This window comes from Rhinolophus sinicus, linkage group LG04, assembly GCF_036562045.2.
Source record: "Rhinolophus sinicus isolate RSC01 linkage group LG04, ASM3656204v1, whole genome shotgun sequence".
Classification (NCBI taxonomy): domain Eukaryota; kingdom Metazoa; phylum Chordata; class Mammalia; order Chiroptera; family Rhinolophidae; genus Rhinolophus; species Rhinolophus sinicus.
This window is the reverse complement of record NC_133754.1, coordinates 93,847,824-93,872,676: the sequence shown is the minus strand read 5'-3', so window position 1 is coordinate 93,872,676 and position 24,853 is coordinate 93,847,824. Positions and strand designations below refer to the sequence as shown.

Here is a 24,853-nt window from a genome sequence, read left to right as displayed (position 1 = left end):
CTACACAGGTTTAATGGAAAACACAGAACACACCAGTAGCTGACAAATTCTTATATCTTCATTTGGATCCTAAAATTTGCTATATATTATATATAATTTATTTATTTTATATATATGTATATATGTAATACTTATACATAATACAAATTTGCTATACAATATATAGAAATTATGCAGTGTCTTTAACTTTCTGCACATCTGTGAAAGCATTAAAGTATTTTAACGATTATTCAAAGATTCTTTCAAGGCAAATTCTTGCATGAACTTTGGTACTTTAATTATAGTTCTGAGGAATTATGTTTGAAGAACATTTGCAGAAATGTTACTTTAATTACAATTCTTCTCCCCCTTTCCTTCCTTTTCCTCCTCCTCCATATTTCTCTCATGCCTCCATTACCTACTCGTTCGTTCTCTTTTGCTCATTCTTTTTATCTTCCTCTTCTTTCCCCTTTTCCATCTTCCCTCTTGTCTTGTTCTTTCCCCTTCTTCCTCTAATCTTATTTTGTTTGGGTAGTAGAACCAGTTTTTAGACTGGAGCTTCAGACTTCAGAGTAGTTTGGTTGTGTATGTGTGTGTATAGCGTGCACTATGGATTTATGAATAATAAGCTCTTTTTATAAGACAAAAATGAAACCTTCAGTGTAATACAAAGAGACTTTTCTTTTTTTTTATTTTATTGGGTGATATTGGGGAACAGTGTGTTTCTCCAGGGCCCATCAGCTCCAAGTCGTTTTCCTTCAATCTAGTTGTGGAGGGTGCAGCTCAACTCCAAGAAAAGAAACCCTTTTCAATCTTTAGTTTCAGGGGGCGCAGCCCACTATCCCATGCAGGAATTGGACCAGCAACCTTGTTGTTGAGAGATCGCGCTCTAACCAACTGAGCCATCCGGCCTACCCAGAGAGACTTTTCTTTAAGGAGATTCAGCTAATCCCAGTAGTGCTGAATCTTATTTCCTGAGATTGAATGTTTCAGTAATTTCTGCTTCGTCAATAAAGATGGTTTTTAGGAGAGGAATGTTGTTCTATTGTTAATGTTTTGGCCATGAAATATACCTTTGCTTAATATCCACTGGAATATGGCCATTCAGAGAACAGGTTGAAACATAGTTTTAAAAGTCTGCTCTAAAGATAAAGAATAACGAGAAAATGCAGAGAAATGTGCAAATATATAATTAGATTTATAAGATGTAATTCACTCATCATCAGCTGGGGTTTCACAGAGAAATGTTCCTGCCTGTTTACTGGAATCCATCTTTGTGTCAGAGTAACCAAACATTTGAAAGTTCCGAATCTAAAAATAAATAAGGGACAGAGGTATAGGTATGCCCATTCACACGGGTTTAAGGCCTGATCTGCCTTCCACGTTCAAGGATCTTTCTTGCATATATCACAGTGAAACTGTCCAGGGCATCTACTACTTCTTGTGCACAGGAATATTTATGCACAAGAACAACCATACATATGGTTGTTCCACATAGGGTAGAGGGAATGCTTTCATTTCTTTTTCTTTCTTTCATTTTTGTTTTCTTGTTTGTTTGTGATCCCATGTATTTTTTGCCACATACTGAAGAAAATATCATTTTAGATGGGATTTTCAAATTATCTATCTATCTATCTATCTATCTATCTATCTATCTATCTATCTATCAATCAATCTACCTATCTATCTATCACGGAGGGTGCCAAAAAATGTATACACATTTTAAGAAAGAAAAAATCTGTATTAAAATTACACTGATGCTAACTACTTTGAGCACCTCTTATAATTGCAGAAGTCAAACATAACTTGCATTCATCTTTTGTTATTGGTATATATTGAGTATTACAATTTTAATACAGTTTTTTCCTTTCTCAAAATATGTATACATTTTTTGGCACCCTCTGTGTGTGTGTATGTGTGTGTATTAAATGAACTTATAAAAACGTTTGCTTTATGGTTAAGGAATAGTAATAATTATTCTATTAAATAATGTCAATTTAACAATCATTGCTATGTTATTGGAAAATAGCTTAAAAAGCAATGATTCTAAATAAATTTATACATTAGAATGGGTGTTATTTTTTTCTTGATACAAATTACAGTTCTTTTCTGGGAATCCCATTGCCTTTCCACTAGAAATTCTGATTTACTAAATTTGGATGACATCCAGGTAGAGTTTGCCAAATGTGTCAAATTATTTTGAATTTCATGGAATGTGTTAGAAATACAAATTTTTGGAATTACAATTTTTATGTTAGGAATATGTGTTTTAAACAAATGCTCTAGGTGATTTTTCTCATGAGACAAGTTTAGAAAATAGTGGTTTAAAGAGAATGTGTGAGAAAAATTAGAGTGAAGAACAAAATAAAATTGTCATTAACCAAAAGCAATTTAACCCATTTGTGTGTTCTCTCTCTCTCTCTCTCTCTCTCTCTCTCTCTTTCTCTCTCCTGTCTTTATACTATTTCCCTATGAGAAATACATTCCCATTTGTAAAAGTTCTGTGTATTCTAAGAGGTCTTGGTAGGAGCAGAGCTGGGAGTAATTTGAGTTTTACAGAGTCTTCAGTAAAGATTCTGATAGCCTTGAAAATTCCAAGTGTTTGAATTTACTGTTTAATTATTTGAGATAAATTCATTCTTATTTATTTATTTATTTATTTTCATTTCTTTAGTTTTCCCAAAGATGCCCTAGCTTAGCTGTATCCCTTCTAAAAAGAGGTTTAAATGGCCTTTCAAAAAGAAATCTTTATATTACAATTGTTACTTTCCTAGCTGTACCATCTACCAGATGTTTGACCTCTTAAATATAGATGTAAACCATTAACATATTACCTAATATGTAGTAAGTGCTCAATGACATGTTAGCTAATATTGATATTTTTAATAAATATGTTATATTTTTCTTACGGATTCTTAGTACAGGTCTTGTTTTGTTGTAGTTCCTATTGGTACCCTCCTTTTATAGATCTATTTTTGGCTCTCAAACTAAATGCAGACCTTAGTATACATACATAGATAGTATATATACATTGTTTCCAAGTTTACTCCCTTTTAATAAAAAAATATCAAGTCAAAAGCTGGGCTTTTGTGATTGAAAAAGTCACTTGTCTATCATTTGTAGAGTATAGGTTGATGTACCAAGAAAAGAGAACAGGAAAATTAATTTTTTTTGGTAAATTCTATGACCTTCACTGAGATCACTTCATTCATTCTACTGTAATTCACTTATTCATTTAATTTTATCATATATTTATATATTTATATCATATTCATTTATTTAATTTTATCATATATTAGTGTAATGACTAAAAACAAACTTTTCATTAGTTTGTAACTCCAAACCTGTTTATCTGGTTAATTAACTGGAAAAATTAGAAACCATCTTAGACTCCCTTTTTCAACATTAAAACTTCCAACTAGTTCTGTTAATTAGTCCCTATTTCCCCCTCTTTAAGTTATCAATGCCTTTTTCTTAGCTTGAATTCTTTTGGTCTTCTTACCTTTGCAGTAGTTTTCAAGTTTATCTTTATCCATATTTGCCTAATCCATTTCCTCACTCTTGTTAGTTATTTTCTTAAACTATGGAAATGATCATTTCACTTCCTGATCAGAATTCTTTAGTGATGCGACATTATGCAAAAAACAAAGGCTGATTACTGAAGTTGTCCAACAGGTTTCTTTACAATCTGGTCTTTGTCTGTTTTTCCTGTTAAACCTAAATACTGGGAAAAGTTTTGTCAAGACTCTGTGCTGTGTGTACCATGTTAAGTAAGATACCTCTTTCCGCTTGTTTACTCAACAATTCATATTCATCCTTCAAGCTTAGTCTTAAGTTTCCTTTTACCCTTTTAGTTGAATTCTTCTGTTAGCCTTCCTTCTCTATTTATCTTTCCTTTTTCCTCTAACCTCAATTTGTCATTACTTCTTTTGCTTCCCATCTGTAGTTTGGGTATTCTCCGTTATTTTTTAATAGTTTTCATGTTTGTTTCTCTAGTGAAACCTCCTTGAGCTGTATATGTTATCTTTATTTACTATATACTTTATTTACTATATACTCCGGGGGGCACTTCACCTGAAGTAGGTTCTCAGTAAATTTTTTGAATGAATGAATGACTCCGAGGAGTAATTGTTAATTTTAGCAGAAAAAAATCTCATCATGAGAATATAGTAGATATGAAATAAATAGAAATTTAGTCAATGGACTCTGATTTATGGGTGCCAAACATGTTCCAGTAACTGCAGATATGTACTAGTGACTGTTCTTCGTAGTTTTCATACATTGTCTATTTTATATATATATATATATATATGTATGTATGTATGTATATGTATATGTATATGTAATATTCACAATCATTCCACAAAATAGGCATTATCATTCCCCCTTTATTACAGATGGAAATAAGTACAGAGAGACTAAATAATTTGCTAGAACTCATAGTGTTAATAACTTGGGAGCTCAATTTATGTCCAAATGAATTTAAAGTGCATCCTGCCCAGTACACTAAATTATCTGGTCATAGTAGTAAGAACTCAATACATATTTGTTGAATGAGTGCTTTTCTAAGTGAGGTATGTCAATAAGTATAATAATACATCTAATATTATTTATCTTAAAAATCTTTGGCATCAGAAAATCCTTTTTTATTTAAAAACATTTGTGTCAATTCTATTTAGAAATTGAAAATTTTTAAAAATTTTACTAAAAAATGTAAAGATTGTATCTCCTGTGTTACTTAGAGGACATTCTGGTTGAAAAAATTAAACTTATTCAAGGTAATATAGGTAAATTTTTATTCTTATATATGTAAACGTCTATAATATTTAAAAAAATTATTTGATGCTCAATTTTTATGGGATCTTGATAATTTTGTAAGATTTACAAACATGAGATGTTAAATGACTAATTTTAAAGATTTTCTTCTTTTGATTTTAATTAGGACTAACACATATGTTGCTTTCTGATTCAGGGAAAGACTCAGTTTGCAAAAAAAAAAAATAGTGTTAAATGTTACTTGGAAAGAAACAACTTAAAAAAAAAGACATTTGTTTTAGGAGTTAAATAGCTTGACCTGACATTTTTATTTTTATAATTGAGAGACAATGTTGTGTTTACTGTTTTCTATAAGTTGTTCAGTTTTATAAGTCAAAATACATGAAATTGAATTTTGTTCAAAGTATTTCGGACACCTTGAAATAACTAATATTTTAGTGGTTGAGAATTTCTATTAATGATGTATACTTTGCAAACATATGTGAAATAATTGAATAGTGCTTGTAAGTAATCTGGAGAACAAAGTTTGTATTTTATGTTTTTTGGGGAAACTAGTCTAATTTCCCTGGCCCTTAACTGCGGAAGGTATACTTGTTCAAGTATCTATAAATCATTTGTATTTTTTTATACTTTAGAAAAACTATTTATGTGTTATGTGCTATAGGTATTAACTTCAAAGAAACTAAGGTTTGGATCCACAAATTATTAGAGAACTTATTCGTTCCCATATCAAATAAACACTAAAAATGCTTTTTGTTGACTCTAGTAAAACAGAACTCAATATAAACGTATTTCTTTATTATTAATCACACATTATTAAGTTAAAATATATAATTAATTGTGGATTTAGTAAGTCTAAATTGTGGAAGTGAAACCACCTGAATCTATTATAAATGTTAAAATGATGTTTCTTTGACAGGTCGTTCCTGACCATGCAATCCAAAGTAGAATCTAGGTTATTTTTTCTCATGTACACCATTCTTTTTTCTTCTCAGTAATCATCCTGATTTGTAATTCTATATTTGTTTACTTGTCTAATGTATGTCTGTTTCACTACACCATAAATTTCAAGAAGGCTGGACTGATGGTCATTTTTTTCAGACCTGAATATTTGTAGTGCCTGGCACAATGTAAATGTTATTAAATGCATGAACACAAATATAATGTTATAAAATGAATGAACACATTTCTACAATTTTTGGATCTTGATTTAATGGAAGGAGTACCAGGATTCGAAGAGTTCTAGTTCTGTCTCTATCACAGATTTACTCTTTATGAGTGACCTCTTTCAATTGCAAAATGAGAAATGGGAGATGGAACTTGAAATGGTATTGGATGGCTGTTAATATTCCTTCAAGCATTTTTATAGTGTATTATGAATGTTATGATTGCTTATTATACAATAAAAACTAAACATTAAATATTCATAGCTCTATTTTTTTTTCATTTAAGTGGTACATGATCAGCATCGTCCACATTTATAATCGATGGAGGAACAGTGAAATTCGGTGTTACGTTAATGGACAGCTCGTATCCTATGGTGATATGGCTTGGCATGTTAACACAAACGACGTAAGTTTTTTTAAAAAAATCTGCGTTTTAATGTATTTCAGTATGTGATATATCATTGTTTATAACATGAATTGAATAATAAAATAGTTTGGTAGAAACAATAGTTTTTGAAAATTTTTTTTCTGTTAAGTGAATTTTTAAGTCTTAAATTTAATATAATTACATTCCTAAAAGACATGATAGTGGTACAAAAAGGGAAAATTGTTTGGCTAACTTTTTAAGTATTATATCGAAAACATCGATGCAGTCAGTATTCTATTCTCTCCAGAATTTCCAGCATTAAAAAAATGTATATTTCCCTTATTTGGATGTGAAAGGAAGACTAACAGAATGAGTAAGTGTGACATGTAGTCACCATTATTTATGAGATAAATGGTGATAAATGCTATGGAGAAAAATTAAGGTATAGAAAATATAGGTGTAGGGAAGGGAGAAGCCAGATACACCATCTGTGCAGAGATGACCTTAGTGAGGAGTTGAGGGAGCAAGCCATGAGCATGTTTGGGGAAAGAGCCCATTCAAGTGGGAACAGTAAATGCAAAGGTTTTGAGGAAAAACTGGAAAGTTCCTTGAACAACAAAGCAGCCAGTGTATCTGGAGCAGAGGGAGGAAAAATGTTAAGAGATGACGTTAGGCAGATAGTAGATGGACAAATCATGCAGGGCCTCATTTGCAGACACAATGCTGGGGCCTTTCCATCTTACCAGAGTAACAGTATTTGGAAGGGATTGAGCAGGCGAGTGATGTGATGTTGACACATATTTTAGAAATGTCAGTCAGGCTGCAGTATTGGGAATATTCTGAAGGGGAACAATGACAGAAGCAGGGAGATCAGTTAAATGACTTATTGCAATAATAAAGAGATAACACTATTTTCGACCAGCATGTTAGCAAGTGGAGGAGGTAACGCCGGTGGATTCTTGATAGAGGATATCTAGATTTAAAACCTCAAGAGCTCTTATTTCTTTATTTTAGGCCTTCTCTTGTTCCCATCCTGGTCTTTTAGAGCTAAAGCAAAAGATGTATTCTAATGCTAAAAGTATAATTCCAGCATACCTGGTTTTATAAAAACTACCTTTTTAAATAAAATTTACATATCAGTATTTTCTACCTCTCTGTAGACTTGAATCCTCTGAGGTGCAGGGATTGGCTCTTGTTTTGTCTTGTATTCTCCTCAGGAGCACTGTTTGCATAGTCTGGAGTTTGTTACCTAGGTCAGGGGTTGGAAGATGATACCCTATGGGCCAAGTCTAACCCGAAACCTGTTTTTGTATGACCTAGGAACTAAGAATCTTGGTTTTTACATTTTTAAAGGTTTTCTTTTAAAGACCCCAACAACAACAACAACAACAAAATGATAGAAGATTATGTGACAGAATCCAAATGTGACTTGCAAAATTTAAAATATTTACTATCTGTGCCTTTATAGTAAAAGTTTACATTTTCTGCCCTAGAAACTCATAGTTGGGCCATACTCAGTAAATATTTATGAGAATGATTTTGACAGAATAGAACACACAGATAAAATTCTTCTTCATCTCTGTCCTCCAATTGGGACAGTATTTTTTATTATAGAGTAGAAGAAACCCTGTTGATCTGTTGACTGTCATTAACTCTACAGTTGCATTTTTTTAAAAAAAGGAAGAACGTACTTTGATTTTTGAATTATTTGCTATAGTGGTCCAAGAAATGGAGAGGCCTGGACAATAACACATGTACACACATATACACACATACATTATGCAGTCAGTTCTTAAGTTCCTGTATTTTTAATTAAGGGTGGAGGGGCTTCTTTGGTCTCTTTTAGGCAGCAGACGTCGGTGATCTTTGTTTATTTGATTCTGTATAGCGCCTACTCATGTAAGAGAGGAAGTGATTTTCTTTGCGTCCTTGACTTAGTGTGGAGAAATAGAGGGAGAAACAGGGGAGAAATTAGGTCGAATATTAAAAATTAGGCCCCATGTGTTTTTTATTAAAATTTAGAATAGTTTTCTGATTAAAATGAATCTCTTTCTATGTGGACAACTATAAATCATTAGTTCTAAAATTAGTTTTACTATTGTAAATAAATAATTATAAGCCCTTTTGCCTTAACTATAAAATTTGGAAAGTGGTCAAGTGATTATTGAGTAAATGGTTATTGTTTGTTTTGCTTGCCCATAATGTAAAACATTCAGCTGATTTATCTTTCCTAAAAATCTTTAGCTGGCTTTTATTATTTAAATAGTCCATAAAGTCTTAATTGATGCATTTTTCTGTTATTATTGTTCTGCTTTAAGGTAATCATGACAATGAAAGCAGCAATCTTTAAATATTTTGACATTACAAAATAATATTTGCTTTTTTTTTTTTTTTTATGACTTTAAAAATAGAGCTATGACAAGTGCTTTCTTGGATCTTCTGAAACTGCTGATGCAAATAGGGTTTTCTGTGGTCAACTTGGTGCCGTGTATGTATTCAGTGAAGCACTCAACCCTGCACAGATATTTGCAATTCATCAGTTAGGACCTGGATATAAGGTAGTGAGAACTATCTTATTATAAATTCTATGGAAAGTTTTATGTAAATTCTATGTGAACTGTGATATAATATGATATATAGAGAGAGTCTCCAATGGGGTTAAAACTCATCTGTATTGTTTGAAACTCAGCTGTTTTTATAATGTTTACTTTGTTTCAAAGGTACTTGTTCTCTTTTTAACTATTTTCCTTTCCTGAACTATTAAAATTCTTTAGTATGTTTTCTACTGTTGAAGTCATGGGTTTTGTTGATATAATTTTGAAATTATAAATTTTATAAAGCCACATTGCTTAATGTGGTATTCAAAATCTCAGATTTTAAAATTATATACTGAAACAAATCAAATAACTGTTTCAAATTAGAGATAACTTGGAAAGAGTAAAGATTTAGAAGGAAAATGGTATAAAATATTACATGTGCCTGACATTATTCAGTTTTAGCTTCTACTTTTGCTTGTCCTTTGCAATAGGTGAAGAAGTGGGTACAGTAATGAATATCCTAATTTTGCAAAATCAGTTATCTATGATGGTTTATCATATTCTTCCTCATTTTTAACTTTTAAAACAAAGACTTATTTGGGCAAGATATGCATTAACATATATGAATTAGTTTTCATGTGCAGTACACCTGGCTAGGGAAATTATGTTTGTGAACGTAATTACACAATTATGTTTGTGAACTTTCTAACTTGTAAGCGCACGGTAGAAAGTTCGTAAACTGAATTGTCTGACCTTTCATATATGACTTATTAAAAGCACATTGGGAGTAGCGACATCCCGAACTGTTTGGAGCTGAGAAAGAATTATACAGCGTACTTCAAAGTGTTTGTAATTCTGAAAAAGTACATGTTTTGTGTGGAAGAGCTGTTTTTTTTTAAACCTAATATTTAAATAATTAGTGTGAAGATTGTATTACGGAAAAGAATTACTAAACATTAAAATATTTTTTTTCGTCTTTGTATTTTTTCATTATTTCTGTTTTTATTTTATGGTCCATGCTGGACATATAAATGACAGTTTGAATTTGCCCTTATGAACAGACACTCCTGTTTTCAGTGATTTTAATAATCATAATAGTGTTGAGTGACAATAATGCTGTCATTTTTATGTCAAGGTAACCACATTTTCTACCCTTATTCTATATCATTCTATTTGTTTTCGTATCCTTAGAAATGAATTTGTGCTTAGACAGTTACTTTTTTCTATCATTGGCCCTTTTGCTAGATGTGAGTCCTAGTTGTACCATGTGTTGGTTTTGCATCTGTATGTTTGTGTAATTCAGATTTTGGGGTGCTCTGCAGCCTGCCTCCCTTGCCTGCTTCTTTGCCTTGTTCCATAAAATTTGAAGTGGCTTTCTTCAACAACTAACAGAATGATATTGAGTAGAGTGACAATTGAATCAGTGAAACATAAATAAAGGTAGAAAAATGAAATAAATACAGATATGAAAACCATAAATCCAACTATAATTGCTATAGTGAAATTTCAGCATTGATATAAGTTTCCTGGCAGCAAAAAGGAAAAGGGGGTAAATATAAACAGTTATGTAATTTTCCCATTCAGAAAGGTGCGAAAAATGTCCTGAACCCCTTTGCAATCTTAATAATTTGTCATATGACTCTTTCTTATCACATTCTTTTATACCAACAGTGAAAATGAGTATTAACCCTGTGCCACTATGTTCTATACACAAGTGCTCATGGGATACAGAATGTATGCCTACCATCCTAACGTAGATAATAGAGTACCTATATCAAAGTCAGAAATTTTGAAAGAAAATGCCTTGAAATTTTGAACATCACATGAAAAACTATTAAATTTTGAAAGTTCCCAACCTTTCAACTTGTTAGTGGAAGTTGACTGTAAATCCATGGGTGCATATGTATTTCTTAATTTGTAAATACTAAAAGTATACTTACTATCAGGGAAGATACCTGCAAAACTTTTTGACCTTTAAAAGATTTTCTAGAAATTCAGAGAATGAAGAGAAAGAGGAAATGATGCAAATGAAGATAAGATTGTGTTGGCACAGGGAAAAAAGCGTAGGTGACTCACTGTACTCTCAATTTTCTTGGTGAAGTAGGAGGCACAGTCACTTCCTGAGTGAAGAGGTAGAGGGTTGCTGTGGAATTTTTAAGGTGTGTAGGATATAAAATTAGTTGACATTTGGTTTAAATCACATATGAAGCTTAAATTATTAATTGTTGTGTAATAAAAAAAAATTTATTTGTTACCTCAAGTTATATGGAGGGTTCTGTACTTGTAATGGTCAGGCAATGTTCTCTGAGCCAAATGACAGCATGCCAACATCTGGGAAGTGAAGGAAATAAAATAAATTAAATCCACACCTCCACCCCAGTCATCCAACTGTATGTACTGTGGAGCCTGTCTCAAGTGATTTGGACCTGTTGGTCATTAGAGTGCTAGGTTATTTTCTTTCTGTGGAATGCCTGGTTTTGAGCAGTGTAGCTTATCAGTGAATATTTTGTACCTGGTCATTTTCAGTTAACAGTAAATAAAGAAGGGTATCAATTAATTAAAAAGATTATTAGGTTTGGAAGTAATTTGTGAGATCCAGAGTTTCTTACTGTAACTTTGTATAATATAGAATTTACTGTGAGTTAATTTTATTGTAGAACTCCACTTGATTGTGGTTATCCAATGTCCACAAGTTTATGGATTCTTATGTATAAGGTGACCTTTTGTCATACCGTGTTTCCCTGAAAATAAGACCTAGCCGGACAGTCAGCTCTGATGCATCTTTTGGAGCAAAAATTAATATAAGACCTGGTCTTATTTTACTATAAGACCAGCCTTGTTTATTTTACTATAAGACCGGATATAATATAATATAATATAATATAATATAATTAATATAACATAGCATAATATAATACCGGGTCTTATTTTACTATAATAAAAACTGGGTATAATATAATATAATATAATATGATGCAATAATACTGGGTCTTATATTATTTTTTGCTCCAAAAGGCGCATTAGAGCTGATTGTCTGGCTAGGTCTTATTTTCGGGTAAATACTGTAGTTGGCAAAAGAGATTTTTACAAAGTTTTAATATTTTATAATTGTTATTGGAAATTTCCTAATTGTTATATATTCTCACTTGGCAAATAATTAGTCTCCACTGGTAGATATTTTAATCTTTAGCTTTGTGTTCTTTCTATTCAAGAAAATGATATTATAATGAGTTTTACAGTTTATCATATTATGACAAAGGCCTAACTGATAAGAGAACATGTATAAAACAGCCCCCAACATTAAAAATTACTTTGGAGGATTTCCGGTACTTATTGGAAGGGCAAACTCCTAACAAAGTGATCTTCCCACAAAGTAACCACTTAAGACTCTGGACATAATACAGAAAATATCTGTCTGAGCGCTCTGGAGACTGAATAAAAGCAGATGGGTTTTAGAGGGGTATCAAAATATGGAACATGTTGCCAGCAGGGGTTGAGTTTCCCATTTTTCACTCTGAGAAAAAAACTCTCTGGCCATAAATATCGGTAAAAATCACTTGGGCAACCAACACCACATGGAACTAAATGGGCAACCCCAGAAAAGAGACAGACAGTAAAGGATCTAAATTTTATATTTAAAAAATTTAAACATAAATCTCTGGATGATCCCTGAAGCCATCTATGTTCATGACAAACTGATAATAGATTATAAATAAGCCTTCAAGACCTGAACACCACATTTGAGACACTACACATAAGAGTCATGGTGGTCTATAATTGTATCTACCCAAGAAAATGACCCCCCAAAAACAAAAACATCAGTAATTTCAGAACAATACAGTCTCCACAAAATAGTATTCACAATATTAAACATAAAATCCAAATTTACTCATACTATGAAGAGCCAGGGAAATGACTTATTCTCAGTGAAAGAGAAAATGGGCATATACCAACTCCAGAATAACCCCAAATCATGGAATTATTACACGAGGACTTTTAGGGAGCTATTGTAACTAGCGAGGTTAAAAAAGAAAAAGAAAATGATTGTAATGAATCAAAAGATGGGAATTGGCCACAATATTTTTAAAAAATCAAATGGAAATTTTAGAACTGAAACATATATCTGAAGTAAGAAACATCTGTTGTATGGGCATATTAGAATGGATATGATAGAGAGATTAATGAACTTAAATATAGATTGATAGAAACATGAAAAGAGAGATAGAAAAGATGAGAGGAAAAAGAACAAAACCACAGTGATGTATGGGGCAATTTTGAAATCTAATATGCAAAGAATATAGAAAGGGTCAGAAAAAAATACTGGAAGAAATAATGGTAGAAACTTCCCACATTTCATAAAAACTCACATTTATAGATTGAAGGAACTCAGGAAACTCCAAGCAAAATAAATTCAAAGATAGCCACAGTAGGCATATTACAGTAAAAGTTTATAAAACCAAAGGAAAGAAAAAAATCTTGAAAGCAAAACTAAATATAAATAAAAGAAAGAATGATTTGAATAACAGCACACTTTCATCAGATATCAGGGAAGCCATAGAGCTGGAGCAAAACTTGTCAACCCAGAATTATTCATCTAGTGAAAATATTCTTTGTTTTATAGAGAAAATTAAGACTAATTGTTGGCACTAGATGTACTCTACAGACTGAAGAAAGAAACTAGGATTGTTGGGAATATGAAGAACATTAGGAATGATAAATATATGAGTAAATTAAAATATCTCTTCTGGATCGCTCTGGCTGCTTTGTTAAATAGGGGACCGAAGTAGAAACAGGAGACCAGCCAGGACGCTATTGCAACTATTCAAGTTAAGCATGGTGGTAGTTTCAACAAGGCTGATAACAGTGGAAAATAATGGGACTTGGTTGGACTTTTGATAAAGCATACCAAAAATAAAACTCTTTAAGAGGTCAGCTTTTGGGTATATGTTGGATGATTTTCCAGTAGGATTTTCTGTCATTGTGAATGTGGGGTAAATGAATAAGAGAGGATTCAAAAGTGACTCAGTTTATTTTAAACTGAAGTACTGAATTGATGAACTTGTCATTTACTGAGATGGGTAAGGCATGGAAGGACAAAGTTTTGGCCAAGAGTTTAGCTTTAGACACATTAAGTTTGAGATGTCTATTAGGCACCCAAATAGAGCAGTGAAGTAAGTCTGGAATTTAGGCCAGAAGTCTATGTTGGGGATAGAAATTTAGCATTGACAGGTTATAGAGAGGATTGCAAGCCACAAGACCGAATTTAGGCACCAATGAAGTGAGTTCATATATAAAAGATGACTGAGTAATGAGTCCTTGGGAAATCCGATTTGGAGGTGGTGGAGGTGAAGAGGACCAGCAAAAGGAAGATTCGAAGAAGAGCAAGAGAGTAGGGGGCAAAAGCATGAGAACATGGTGCTCTGGAAGTATCTAAAGAGGAAATAACTCAAATGCTGCTGACAGCTTCAGTAAACTGAGGACTGAGAAATGGCTGTTGGATTTCTCAGCATGAAGATCATGGGTGATCTTTATTATCACACCTTACAATTAGTTGAAATGGGGGAAAAATCTTCCATTTAACGAAGACAGTAGTATCCTTTCAGAATAAATAGAAATGGTAAATTATGATTGAAAATATAGTTTAGTTTTGTTTGTTTCATTTGAGTACATTTCATATACTAAGACATTGTCTCTTCCTTTGTGATATTCCTTCACTCTGTTGCCATCTTTTTTTCCTTTTCAGAAACTGTTTATATATAGTTGATTTTTCTCTGGTTACGGATTATATGCCGTTAGTGTATTTTACATGTATTTATGTTTAGTATACTTGCAAATAAAATTTTATAGAACCAAAAACCTCTGTGTAGTATGTACTTATGTGTAGATGAAATATGGTCATCTAAACTTTCTCTGCAAAATAGTGAAGCTTTATTTTTAAATGATCATATTTTAAATGGTTTTTCATTTTAGCCAGTATCTTTTGGAAAATATGTACATATTCAAACTCTGCTATCATTTTTCAAGTCAGTTAGAGTTCTTTTGGAATTGCTTGAAGGGTCAGTATTTAAGTGACACAAGGAAGCAGTTATCATTAGAGTTACACTGTATTTTTTATGAAAGATGATTTTATGACACCTGTTAATTCAACAAGCATGGCTTCAAATAATTTTCTTTATCCAAAATTAAATCCATTTCTTGAGAATGACAATTTGTTTTCAAAAACATAACTTAAAATGCTATAGAATTCTATCAGTACTGCAGCTGACCCCAGTCACCATCATGGCCCCAGGAACCATTAGCATCCAGGCTGAGACCCAACCAGGCACCAGTGGCAGTGGCGCAGGGAGCAGCGGCCCAGGCTGCCTGATGTCAGCAATGCCTGACAGGGACAAGAACGTTGTCACAGGGAAGATAATGGCTCAGTGTAAGAAGTACAAATGGTTTCATGGACAGGAATGACACCAAGGAAGATGTATTTGTCCACCAGACACCATAAAGAAGAATGGGCCCAAGAAGTAGCCTCACAGTGTAGGAGAGGGAAAGACTGGAGTCTGATACTGCTTAAGGAGAAAAGGATACAGAGGCAGCAAATGTTACAGGCCCTGGTGGAGTTCTAGTGTGAGGCAGTAAATACACAGCAGACTGTAACCATTATAGACACTATCCATGTTCCAGGTGTCCTCCATGCACTTATCAGCAGAATTACCATAATAGTGAGAATGGGGAAAAGAATGAAGATCAGACTGCCCCAAAGGCAAGGCCAACAGTGCCGGCCCTATATCAGGCCACCACGGACACCTTACTGCTTGTGGAGACTATCTGCTAGTGTCTCCCACAGTATTCCAACCCTTTTGTGCGGGGAGAAGCGCTGGAAGGTGCTGACAACCAAGGTGCAGGAGAACAAGGTCGACCAGTGAGACAGAATATGTATCAGGGTTATAGCTGTATAACCATTCCACATAGGCCCTCCTCACCAAAGATAGTCTAGAGAGGACTGCAATGAAGAAGACAAAGAAAATCCAGGAGCTGAGAGCCCAGATCAGCAGCCGCCTCTGCAACTTCCATTAGTGATGCCGCCACCCACAAAACCCCAAACCACAAGACGGCAAAGAGACAGAGCAGTCAATCCATCAGCAGAGAATTGTGCTGCACTGAAGCTGAGGCAGAGCAGGGTGGGGTAGAGTAAATGACGACTTACCATCTCCACCATTATCCTGTTTTGTTATCTAAGAAGAGGAAATGAAGTTCCAGCAATGAGAAATGACAGAAGATTGGAGCTGAAGACCTCAAGGGCTTACGTTTTGCCCCGACCGGATAACTAGAACTATCTTCATTATTTATGTAGCCTAAAGATGTCTCTTTGATAATGACAAACATGATTTTTCTTAAAGCCTAGTTTTTCTCAGTAGACCTTTGAAGGATTTTGAATTGTTTCATACCTAGTCAAGTTGAGATTTTTTTAAGGACCTTATTTTTAATTTCCAGTAAAAGTTTATAAGTTACTATTTTCAAGAAAGTCAACAAACTACAAGCATCTGTTAATAAAGGTCTTTAAAACATTCTATAGATTCTGAAAATCGGTTTTTAAAAATTCTAGATATACAGAATGCTTTGAATAGTAGAATATATGTGTAAATATTTCTAAGGTGAATCTTTCACTGAATACACCACTCATTTAATATTTGTTCAGTAGTATTTGCTTCAAAATATCAGACATATTGTCTTCTAGCTATACTATATTTAGAATACTAGAATTTCAGTGAATGGTAGGAAAATGGTTCTATTTTTCCAGAGTTCTAATTTTTACCCCAATGCAATGCCTTAAGCAACAGTTATTTTCTCACTCATGTTCAGATAACTTTTGCCCATTGTTCTTTAAATTGATTAATCCTATTGGGTTTTTATTCAGTTAATGTACATTTGTATATGCTAAAAAATGTTTCCTCCACTAACTCAGACTACTGATGCTACCTAATGACCAGTGAGGAGAAATAGTATAATCTAATGTCATTGCCTCATTATTGAAAGATCTCCAATTACTATTTTTAAAATATCATTATAAACTCATGGATTTAATTGTATTTGAAATGTTTCAGACTATATCAGTTACCGTTCGTCCTTTATAAAATTCAAATTGTCCGACGTTTGGGCAATGGGTGTCTCTTCTAGTTGGTCCCTTTTGCATGACTTCGTAATCTTTGATAGCTTCCTTGCCATTTCCCAAACAGTGTTTCAGGTTTATCCTAAACATTTTATTGTTTCAGTCCTGGAATCAGCCATTAGTCCAAGACTCCCTAGTCTCTATTAGTGGGAAATTGAGGACTTGCTGTATTTTAACTTAATCTCCTCTAAGTTAAATCTGTGTTTTCTTTCTTCCACGTTGAGAATACTAGTTGTCAAGTACACAGAGAATGATAGAATTATAAAAGCCTATAATGACACATACAAGTCTCGGACAACGATATGAATACTAACCTACTGATGTAATTACTGAAAAGTTCATTTGTTTTACATATGCTCTCTCCATTCTCCTTGCCATTTGTATAATTGAGGTATGTTATGGGCTGAATTGTGTCCCCCCCAAATTCATGTTAACATCCTAATTCCCAGTAGCTCAGAATATGACTGTATTTAGAGATAGGGTCTTTAACGAGGTAATTGATCTTAAGTGAGGTCATTAGTGTGCGTCCAATATGAATGGTATCCTTATAAAAAGAAGTAATTAGGACACAGAGATGCACAGAGGAAAGATCATGTGAAGATAAAGGGCGGATAAGTCCGTCATCTGCAAGCCTAGAAGAGAGACTTCAGAAGAGATCAATCCTGCTGACACCTTGATCTTGTACTTCTAGCCTCCTATTCTGAGAAAATAACTTTCAGTTATTGGAACTAATCAGACTCTGGTACTTTGTATGGGAGTCCTAGCAAACTAATACAAGGTAATATCTACATAGTGAGTGCACATAGGTGCTACGTACTATTCTCTATTCTTTTCACTCTTATTTAGTTATAGTTCATTAAGTACCTGTATATTTAAGATTCATCACATTTCTTATATTGTTGTGATTGGCTATCTAAAGCTCATTCTATAGTATACCATGTTTCCCCAAAAATAAGACCTAGCCAGCATCAGTTCTAATGCGTCTTTTGGAGCAAAAATTAATTTTGGAGTATTATATTATATTATGACCCGGTCTTATATGAGACGTAGTATTATATTATATTATATTATATTATATTATATTATATTATATTATATTATATTATATTATACCTGGTATTATATTATATTATGTTAGACCAGGTCTTACATTAATTTTTACTCCAAAAGACACATTAGAGCTGATGGTCCAGCTAGGTCTTATTTTCGGGGAAACATGGGATTCCTAAGGAATGGCTCATGGGAATAATGTTTCTTGAGAATTGCATTTGAATATGAGTTTATCAGGGGCCTTTGCACTTGAAAGTCATTTGCCTAGCTATAAAGCCCTTGAATAACCTTTCTTTGAACACCTTAAATATGTTACTGATTTTCTTCTGGCTTGAAGTATTTTTGTTAAAAGTCTGATGAGAGTCTAACATTCTATTATGAGGTGCTTGCTCTTTTTTGCCTACGCATGCACGGGATTTTTTTTTTCCTCTAAGTCCAATAATTTTGCTAGGTATGTCATGGTTATCTTGAGTTGATTTCCAGATAAGTGGTGTGTACTTTCAGTACGTCATTTTTGCATGTTTTTGTATTTCAAGCAATTGTTCTTACACTATTTAGTATTTGTTCTATTTCCTTGCTTTGTTTTCTTAAGAGAGTTGACTATACATGTTTGATTTACTTTTCTTATCTTTAATATTTATTACTGTCTTTTGAACCTTTATCCTCTTTATTTCTGTCTCATTTTAAAAATTACAAATAAAGTGAAACTTACAGAAAAGTTACAAGCACAGTGGTAAGCAATTTTTACCATAACTATTTGAGAAAAAATGATGACATGATGTTCCATCATCCATGAATGTTATGTTCCTACAAGTAAGAATATTTTTTTACTAATTATTAACACCAGTGTGTTACTACCATCTAATTCTCAGATCCCATTAAAACCTTGCTAATTGTCTGTAATGTTCTTTATAAGAAAAAGATCCAGTTCACTGCATTTACATTATATCTTAGGTCTGCTCAATGGAGCCGTTTCTCAGTCTTTCCTTCATTTTCCCTATGGATGCCCTCGTCACCTGAAGCAGGCTTTGATATCCTTTGCTGGCCACCTCCCAGGCCCTCATGGATGCCCTCTTAATCCTTTCTCTGTTCCAATTCACCACACTGGGCCAGGCTCTCAAGCTGATCCCCTCCCTTCTGCCCTCCGCCCATCTTTTTTGAGCTCTTGTCTTCTTCATCTGCTGCCGGACAACCCTCTTGTTCAGATGCCATGCCCTCTCCCTGGAGCTCTGTGACACCACATGCTGGGTAGATCCCCTAGGCATGTAAGTGCTTCTCACTCAGTTCAAGGCTCTTCCACCCTATTGGCCACTGCAGCGCCTTCCAGGGGCACCAGCCTTACTTAGTCATAGCTGGTAGCTCTATGAATTTTCGGGAAGAGAGTAGGAAGAGGAAAAGAGCTTCATGTCTTTTTGTTTGTTTGCTTGTTTAACAGCTTTATTGAGATACAGTTCACACATATTCAACTCATCCATTTAAAGTATAAAATCCATTGGTTTTTAGTATATTCACAAATATGTGCAACTATCAACACAGTGAATTTTAGAACATTTCATCACCTCAAAAAAGAAACACTGTACCCTTTAGCTCTCACCTTTGTGTTATCCCTCCCCCTAGAGCAGTCCTACCGTGTTTCCCCAAAAATAAGACCTAGCCGGACAATCAGCTCTAATGCGTCTTTTGGAGCAAAAATTAATATAAGACCCGGTTCTATATAAAAATAAATAATCACAAATCTACTTTCTGTCTCTATAGATTTACTTATTTTGGATTTTTCATATAAATTTTGAAATTGGGAAATGTGAGACTTTCAAATTTGTTCTTTTTCAATTTTTTATTTTTTGGTCTGTGCTGGGTCCTTTTAATTTCCACATGAAATTTAGTATCAGCTTGTCAATTTTTGCCAAACAAACACAACATCAACAAGAAACCCACCTTGTATTTTGATCAATATTGTGTTGAATCTATAGAGCAATTTGGGGAATATTGCCATCTTAATATTATGTCTTCTAATCCATGAACATGGGAAAACTTTACATTTATTTGGGTCTTCATAATTTCTTTCAATGGTATTTTGTGCTTTTTGCCATAAGCAAAATGCCAGAATTCTTGGACTTCTTTTGTTAAATTTATTCTCTAGTGTTTTATTATTTTGATACTTTTATGAATGTATTTTTATATTTTATGTTCAGATTTTACTTGCTGCTGTGTTCCCCTGAAAATAAGACCTAGCTGGACTATCAGCTCTAATGTGTCCTTTGGAACAAAAATGAACATAAGACCTGGTCTTATACTATATTATACTATATAAGACCGGGTCTTATATTATAATAAAATAAGACTGGATATTATATTATATTATATTATATTATATTATATTATATTATATTATATTATATTATATTATATTATATTAATTATATTATATTATACCAGGTCTTATATTTTTACCACGTCTTATGTTAATTTTTGCTCCAGAAGACGAATTAGAGGTGATTGTCCAGCTAGGTCTTATTTTCGGGGAAACATGGTAGTAAAAATACAATTGATTTTTGTGTAGTGATTCTGTATCCTGCAATCTTGTTGAACCTATTAACAATAATTTTTTTTTGTGTGTGTGTGTGTGTATTCATTAAGATTTTCTATACGTAAGACTATATCATCTGCAAATGGAGATAATTTTACTTTTTCTTTTCAATGTGAATTCTTTTTGTTTCTTTTTCTTGCCTAGTTGTCCTCACTAGAGCATGCAGTATAATATTGAACAAAAGTGAATAGTCATTTTTCTTAGCACTGCTTTTCAGATTTTCTTTTTGTTGTTCGCTTTCAGCATTTTTACTATGATTTTCTTCATGTTTGCTAATTTCCTTTGCTTGTTCAAATCTGTTGAGTCCCTCTAGTGACTTTTACAGTGCAATTATACTTTTCCAACTCCAGAATTTCCATTTGGATTACTTTTATAGAATCTATCTCTTAATTGATTTGTGCATTTAATATGACGTCATGATACCTGCATTTATTTCTCTATGGTTTCTTTTACTTCTTGAAACATATTTTTAATGATCAACTTGGAGTCTTTTTTTTGTTAAATCTCTCATCTGCTTGCTTTCACCAGCAGTTTCTGTTGCCTGTTTCCCCCCACCCCCAAATATGGTCATATTTTCTTTAAAAAAATTATAAAACTTTATTGAACTATAATTTGCATATCATACAATTCACTTATTTTAAGTGTCAAGTAAATTATTTTAAGTAAACTTACAGAGTTATGCAAAAATCACCACACTCCAATTTTAGAACATTTCTATCATCCCAGAACGATGCCACGTGCCTATTGGCAGTCACTGCTCATTCCCATCCCTATCTAACTCATACCATTTTGTATAACAGTTTTCCTTCTGAAAATCCTTCTTAAAGGAACAACCCAATGGAGACTGATATTTACAAATATGCTTGTTATTCTTTAACATATAATTTTGAAAACCTAAAAGTAATCTAAATATCACAAATGGGGTAAAGAAAAGAACATTATTATATTTATGTAATTGTTATATGTTATGGTCATTTAGATTGCATTATAATTTTTTTAAATCTAAAAGTATTAGACTTAATTAATTACAAGACGAGGTTGCTTTGTTCGTACAAGCCAAAGTAGGGGATTAAGGTTTTTGTATCATGAAACTGAAAATTAAGACCAATTTTGTTCTGTATAAGAAGAGGTTTTATTGGACATTTTAAACATTGTATTTGCCCAAAGAGACTTTATAACTTCTAATGCAATATATTAAATTTTGTCGATTCCATTGTAAGGAGAATGAACAAAAGGAAAGGTTTTTTCCCAATGAAATGTACATAAGTTTCAGCAGTGTTAAGGCAGATGTTGAAAAGCTAATGACAGTGTTTTACAACACATTTTATAGTGTTTTATTTCAATCATTATTTTTAGAATCAGGTATACTGAGTTCTTTCTTAAGCATCATAGTTATAATACTCTATCCAAAACAAAAACAAAAAAGGATAAGAAGAATCAATAAACTACTTCAGACATTGTTTTTAAAGGATAGTAACGATGAGTCAAAGAGAGTGATAGCTTTAGTGTTTTGCTGGACTTTTCACTTAAATTCATTGATGAATATAAAAATAAATTATATCAGTAATTATTACTACAAGACTTTCAGCTCAAAAAAGTTATTGTTTACAAGTTCATCAATGAGGGGCAAAGAACACTGGTGCTTTCATATTTATACTTATGGTTGCTGTGTTTTTTAAAACAACCACTCTTTCATAGATACAAAATAATAAAGGAAAAATATGCAGGCCTCTATGAAAAGAACCAAAAATATATATTTTAATAAGAGAAAAACCAGAAAGTGGGAGGTGTGGGCAATAGTAAAAAACAGGAGTTTTATGATTGAATTGAGGCCAGAAGGAAGACCCAAATTAAGGAAGATGAAATAAGTAGTATATTTTTTAATCTTAAGAGTTAGGAATTAATAATTTTATTCTAAATTCTGAATTCCTGAATAAGGAAAAATCATTTAAAAGTAGTTTAAAATGAGTAGAGGAAAAACAATAAAAAGATTCTATTAGGGTGAATTTCATCATACAACTTTATAATTCAGAGAACATTTGTTATTGCTTTCTATGCACAGAACACTTTTATAGGCATTATGGAATATGCAAAACTGTAAATTACCTTTGAGTACCTTATAACCAAGGAGGGAGGGAGAGATAGGAAAACCTGAAAAGTAATCTTGATTGAGCTTTAATCATGATATAATATTTGAACACTATGTTCTTACGGAATAATGGAGAAAGGTTCTAATTGTAGGAACTGGGAAATGATTCATAGAGAAGATAGCTTTACAACCAGTTCAGCCAGGCACATGAAACTCAGATTAGTTTGAAGTTCATAAAGATTAAATCATTTTTGTTTCTTTTGGTAGTGAACAGTCTGCCTCCCTCAAATACCTCTCATGAATTCATCCATCCAAAAATGCTATGATTTTTCTTTTTGGATCCATTGGTACTCTTTCACTGGTTTCTTTTTCCTATGGGGATGATAATTAGAATTTGCAAAAATCTTTAAAACCTGATATCCTATTACAAAATTTCTTGCTTAATTAGTTAATTTAAAAACAGTTAACCTGACTTCTGATTTTGTCCATGATGGAGTAGCTGGTGCTGGATATACCCTGCCACTGTAAATAACTATAAAAACAGGCAAAGTAAACAACACTTTTGTTCAGACATTTGTCATTACACATATAGCACAGGCCTGAGATCCTTGAGAGTAGGAAAACATTTAAGGTGAGCTCAAAGATTTTGTAGGGTATCTGATGGACACTTATGTTATTAGGGAGACCACCTCAGGGATTATGTAGATGCCTGATCACTGCACTGTACACCTGAAGCTGAAACTGAATAATAATGAATGTCAAATATAATTATATATATGTGTGTGTGTGTGTGTGTGTGTGTGTGTGTGTGTATGTATGGGCACAGGATGTGGAGTACAGCATAAGGAATAGAGTTGGTGGAACTATAGCAGCTGTGTACGATGTCAGAGGGGTAGTAGATTGGGGGAGTGGGATTATCACTTTGTGAGGGGGATAAATGTCTAACTGTTACATTGTTTTGTACACCTGAAACTTAAAAAAATAAAAAAAGCTCAATATTCATCCCATTACTCTGACTGTGATCAATATTTTTGTTGAGGCACAAAGGAGGTGGGGGCCGGGCATATCGCAGTGGTCCTGCTGAGCCAAGGAGTTTGAGATCAGAATTCAGGGCTGCTGAAACAGCTGGAATTTGTGGGACGTGGTCCTGAAAAGGAGCGACTGTTGGCGTAGGGGCAGTAGTCTTTGTGAGGGTTCCCTGTGGGTCATCTGCCAAGGGCAGAGCTGCATATGTGCAGTGTCAGACTCCATGAGCCCTAACAGAAAGCAGGTGTTACCAGTAGCAGGAGAGAGGTACCAGACGTGACACAGTTATTTGAGACTTTGGAGTGTTGGCCCAGTGAAAGAAGGTTTAGGCCCGCATCACAGGTGTTCATTAATTATTGTAGAAATGAATGACAGCAGTGGTATAGAAATGTCAGGGTTTGTCTCTACCTGATTATAATTATTCACATATTTTAATCAAATCATTTCTATAAAGTATATATTTTATCATTAGATAATATTGATTGCAATTTAACTTTAACAAGTTCTGACCTACCAAAATATTCCCCTGTACAATTAACTACATGTAGATTAAAAATGTTTACTTGTATCAGAAAAATAAATTACATGAAATTGCTTGACACTGGCAAATAATTGCTTAATTTGGTATAAGTAGTTCTAGTATCATTAAGTGAAACATTTCTCTTGGAATTGGTTTGTACCAGTGATGTGTTTCTCTTGTTTCAATGTTTGAAATATTGCAATGATTGCAGTACTGGTACTTGGCACTTCTGGTAATTTGATACATGCCATTATAGTAAGTTTTTAAGGTAAGATTGGGTGAATTATTTTCCTCTCTGTTGAAGTACTGACTTCATGCATTGAAATTTTCTATGCTAATCCATTTGTCATTTATTGGCAAGCTTGTGACTATAATCTTTCCTTTCTTCTACATTCTTATTTATTAAGGGTGCTAATAATAATGATTGTAGGGCATGTGACTGAATAAAATTCAACAATATACCAAATATTTATTTATTCAAGGAACTGTTCTAAGCTTTGGGAAGTAAAAGTGATTAAGCTTATACTCTCTTTATGAGGATAATTATATCCCTAAATGTTTATAATTTAAAGTTAATATATATACCAAAAAGGAA

The 24,853-nt window shown here is 33.1% G+C and overlaps 1 protein-coding gene, 1 long non-coding RNA gene and 1 pseudogene across 11 annotated transcripts in view; 2 read left to right on the top strand and 1 right to left on the bottom strand.

The window, feature by feature from the left end:
• The window catches only part of NBEA (neurobeachin), a 661,793-nt gene that overhangs the window by 85,466 nt on the left and 551,474 nt on the right, over window positions 1-24,853 (top strand). For all 7 annotated transcript variants that reach the window (XM_074330026.1, XM_074330024.1, XM_074330023.1 and 4 more), the window contains exons 7-8: window positions 6,208-6,327; window positions 8,700-8,846. In XM_074330026.1, coding sequence (XP_074186127.1) covers window positions 6,208-6,327; window positions 8,700-8,846 — 267 coding nt within the window. The remainder of the gene's footprint in view (window positions 1-6,207; window positions 6,328-8,699; window positions 8,847-24,853) is intronic.
• LOC109449832 (uncharacterized) overlaps window positions 1-24,853 on the bottom strand; it is a 265,241-nt gene that overhangs the window by 31,841 nt on the left and 208,547 nt on the right. The window lies entirely within an intron of this gene.
• LOC109449802 (Y-box-binding protein 1) lies at window positions 15,105-16,014 on the top strand (annotated as a pseudogene).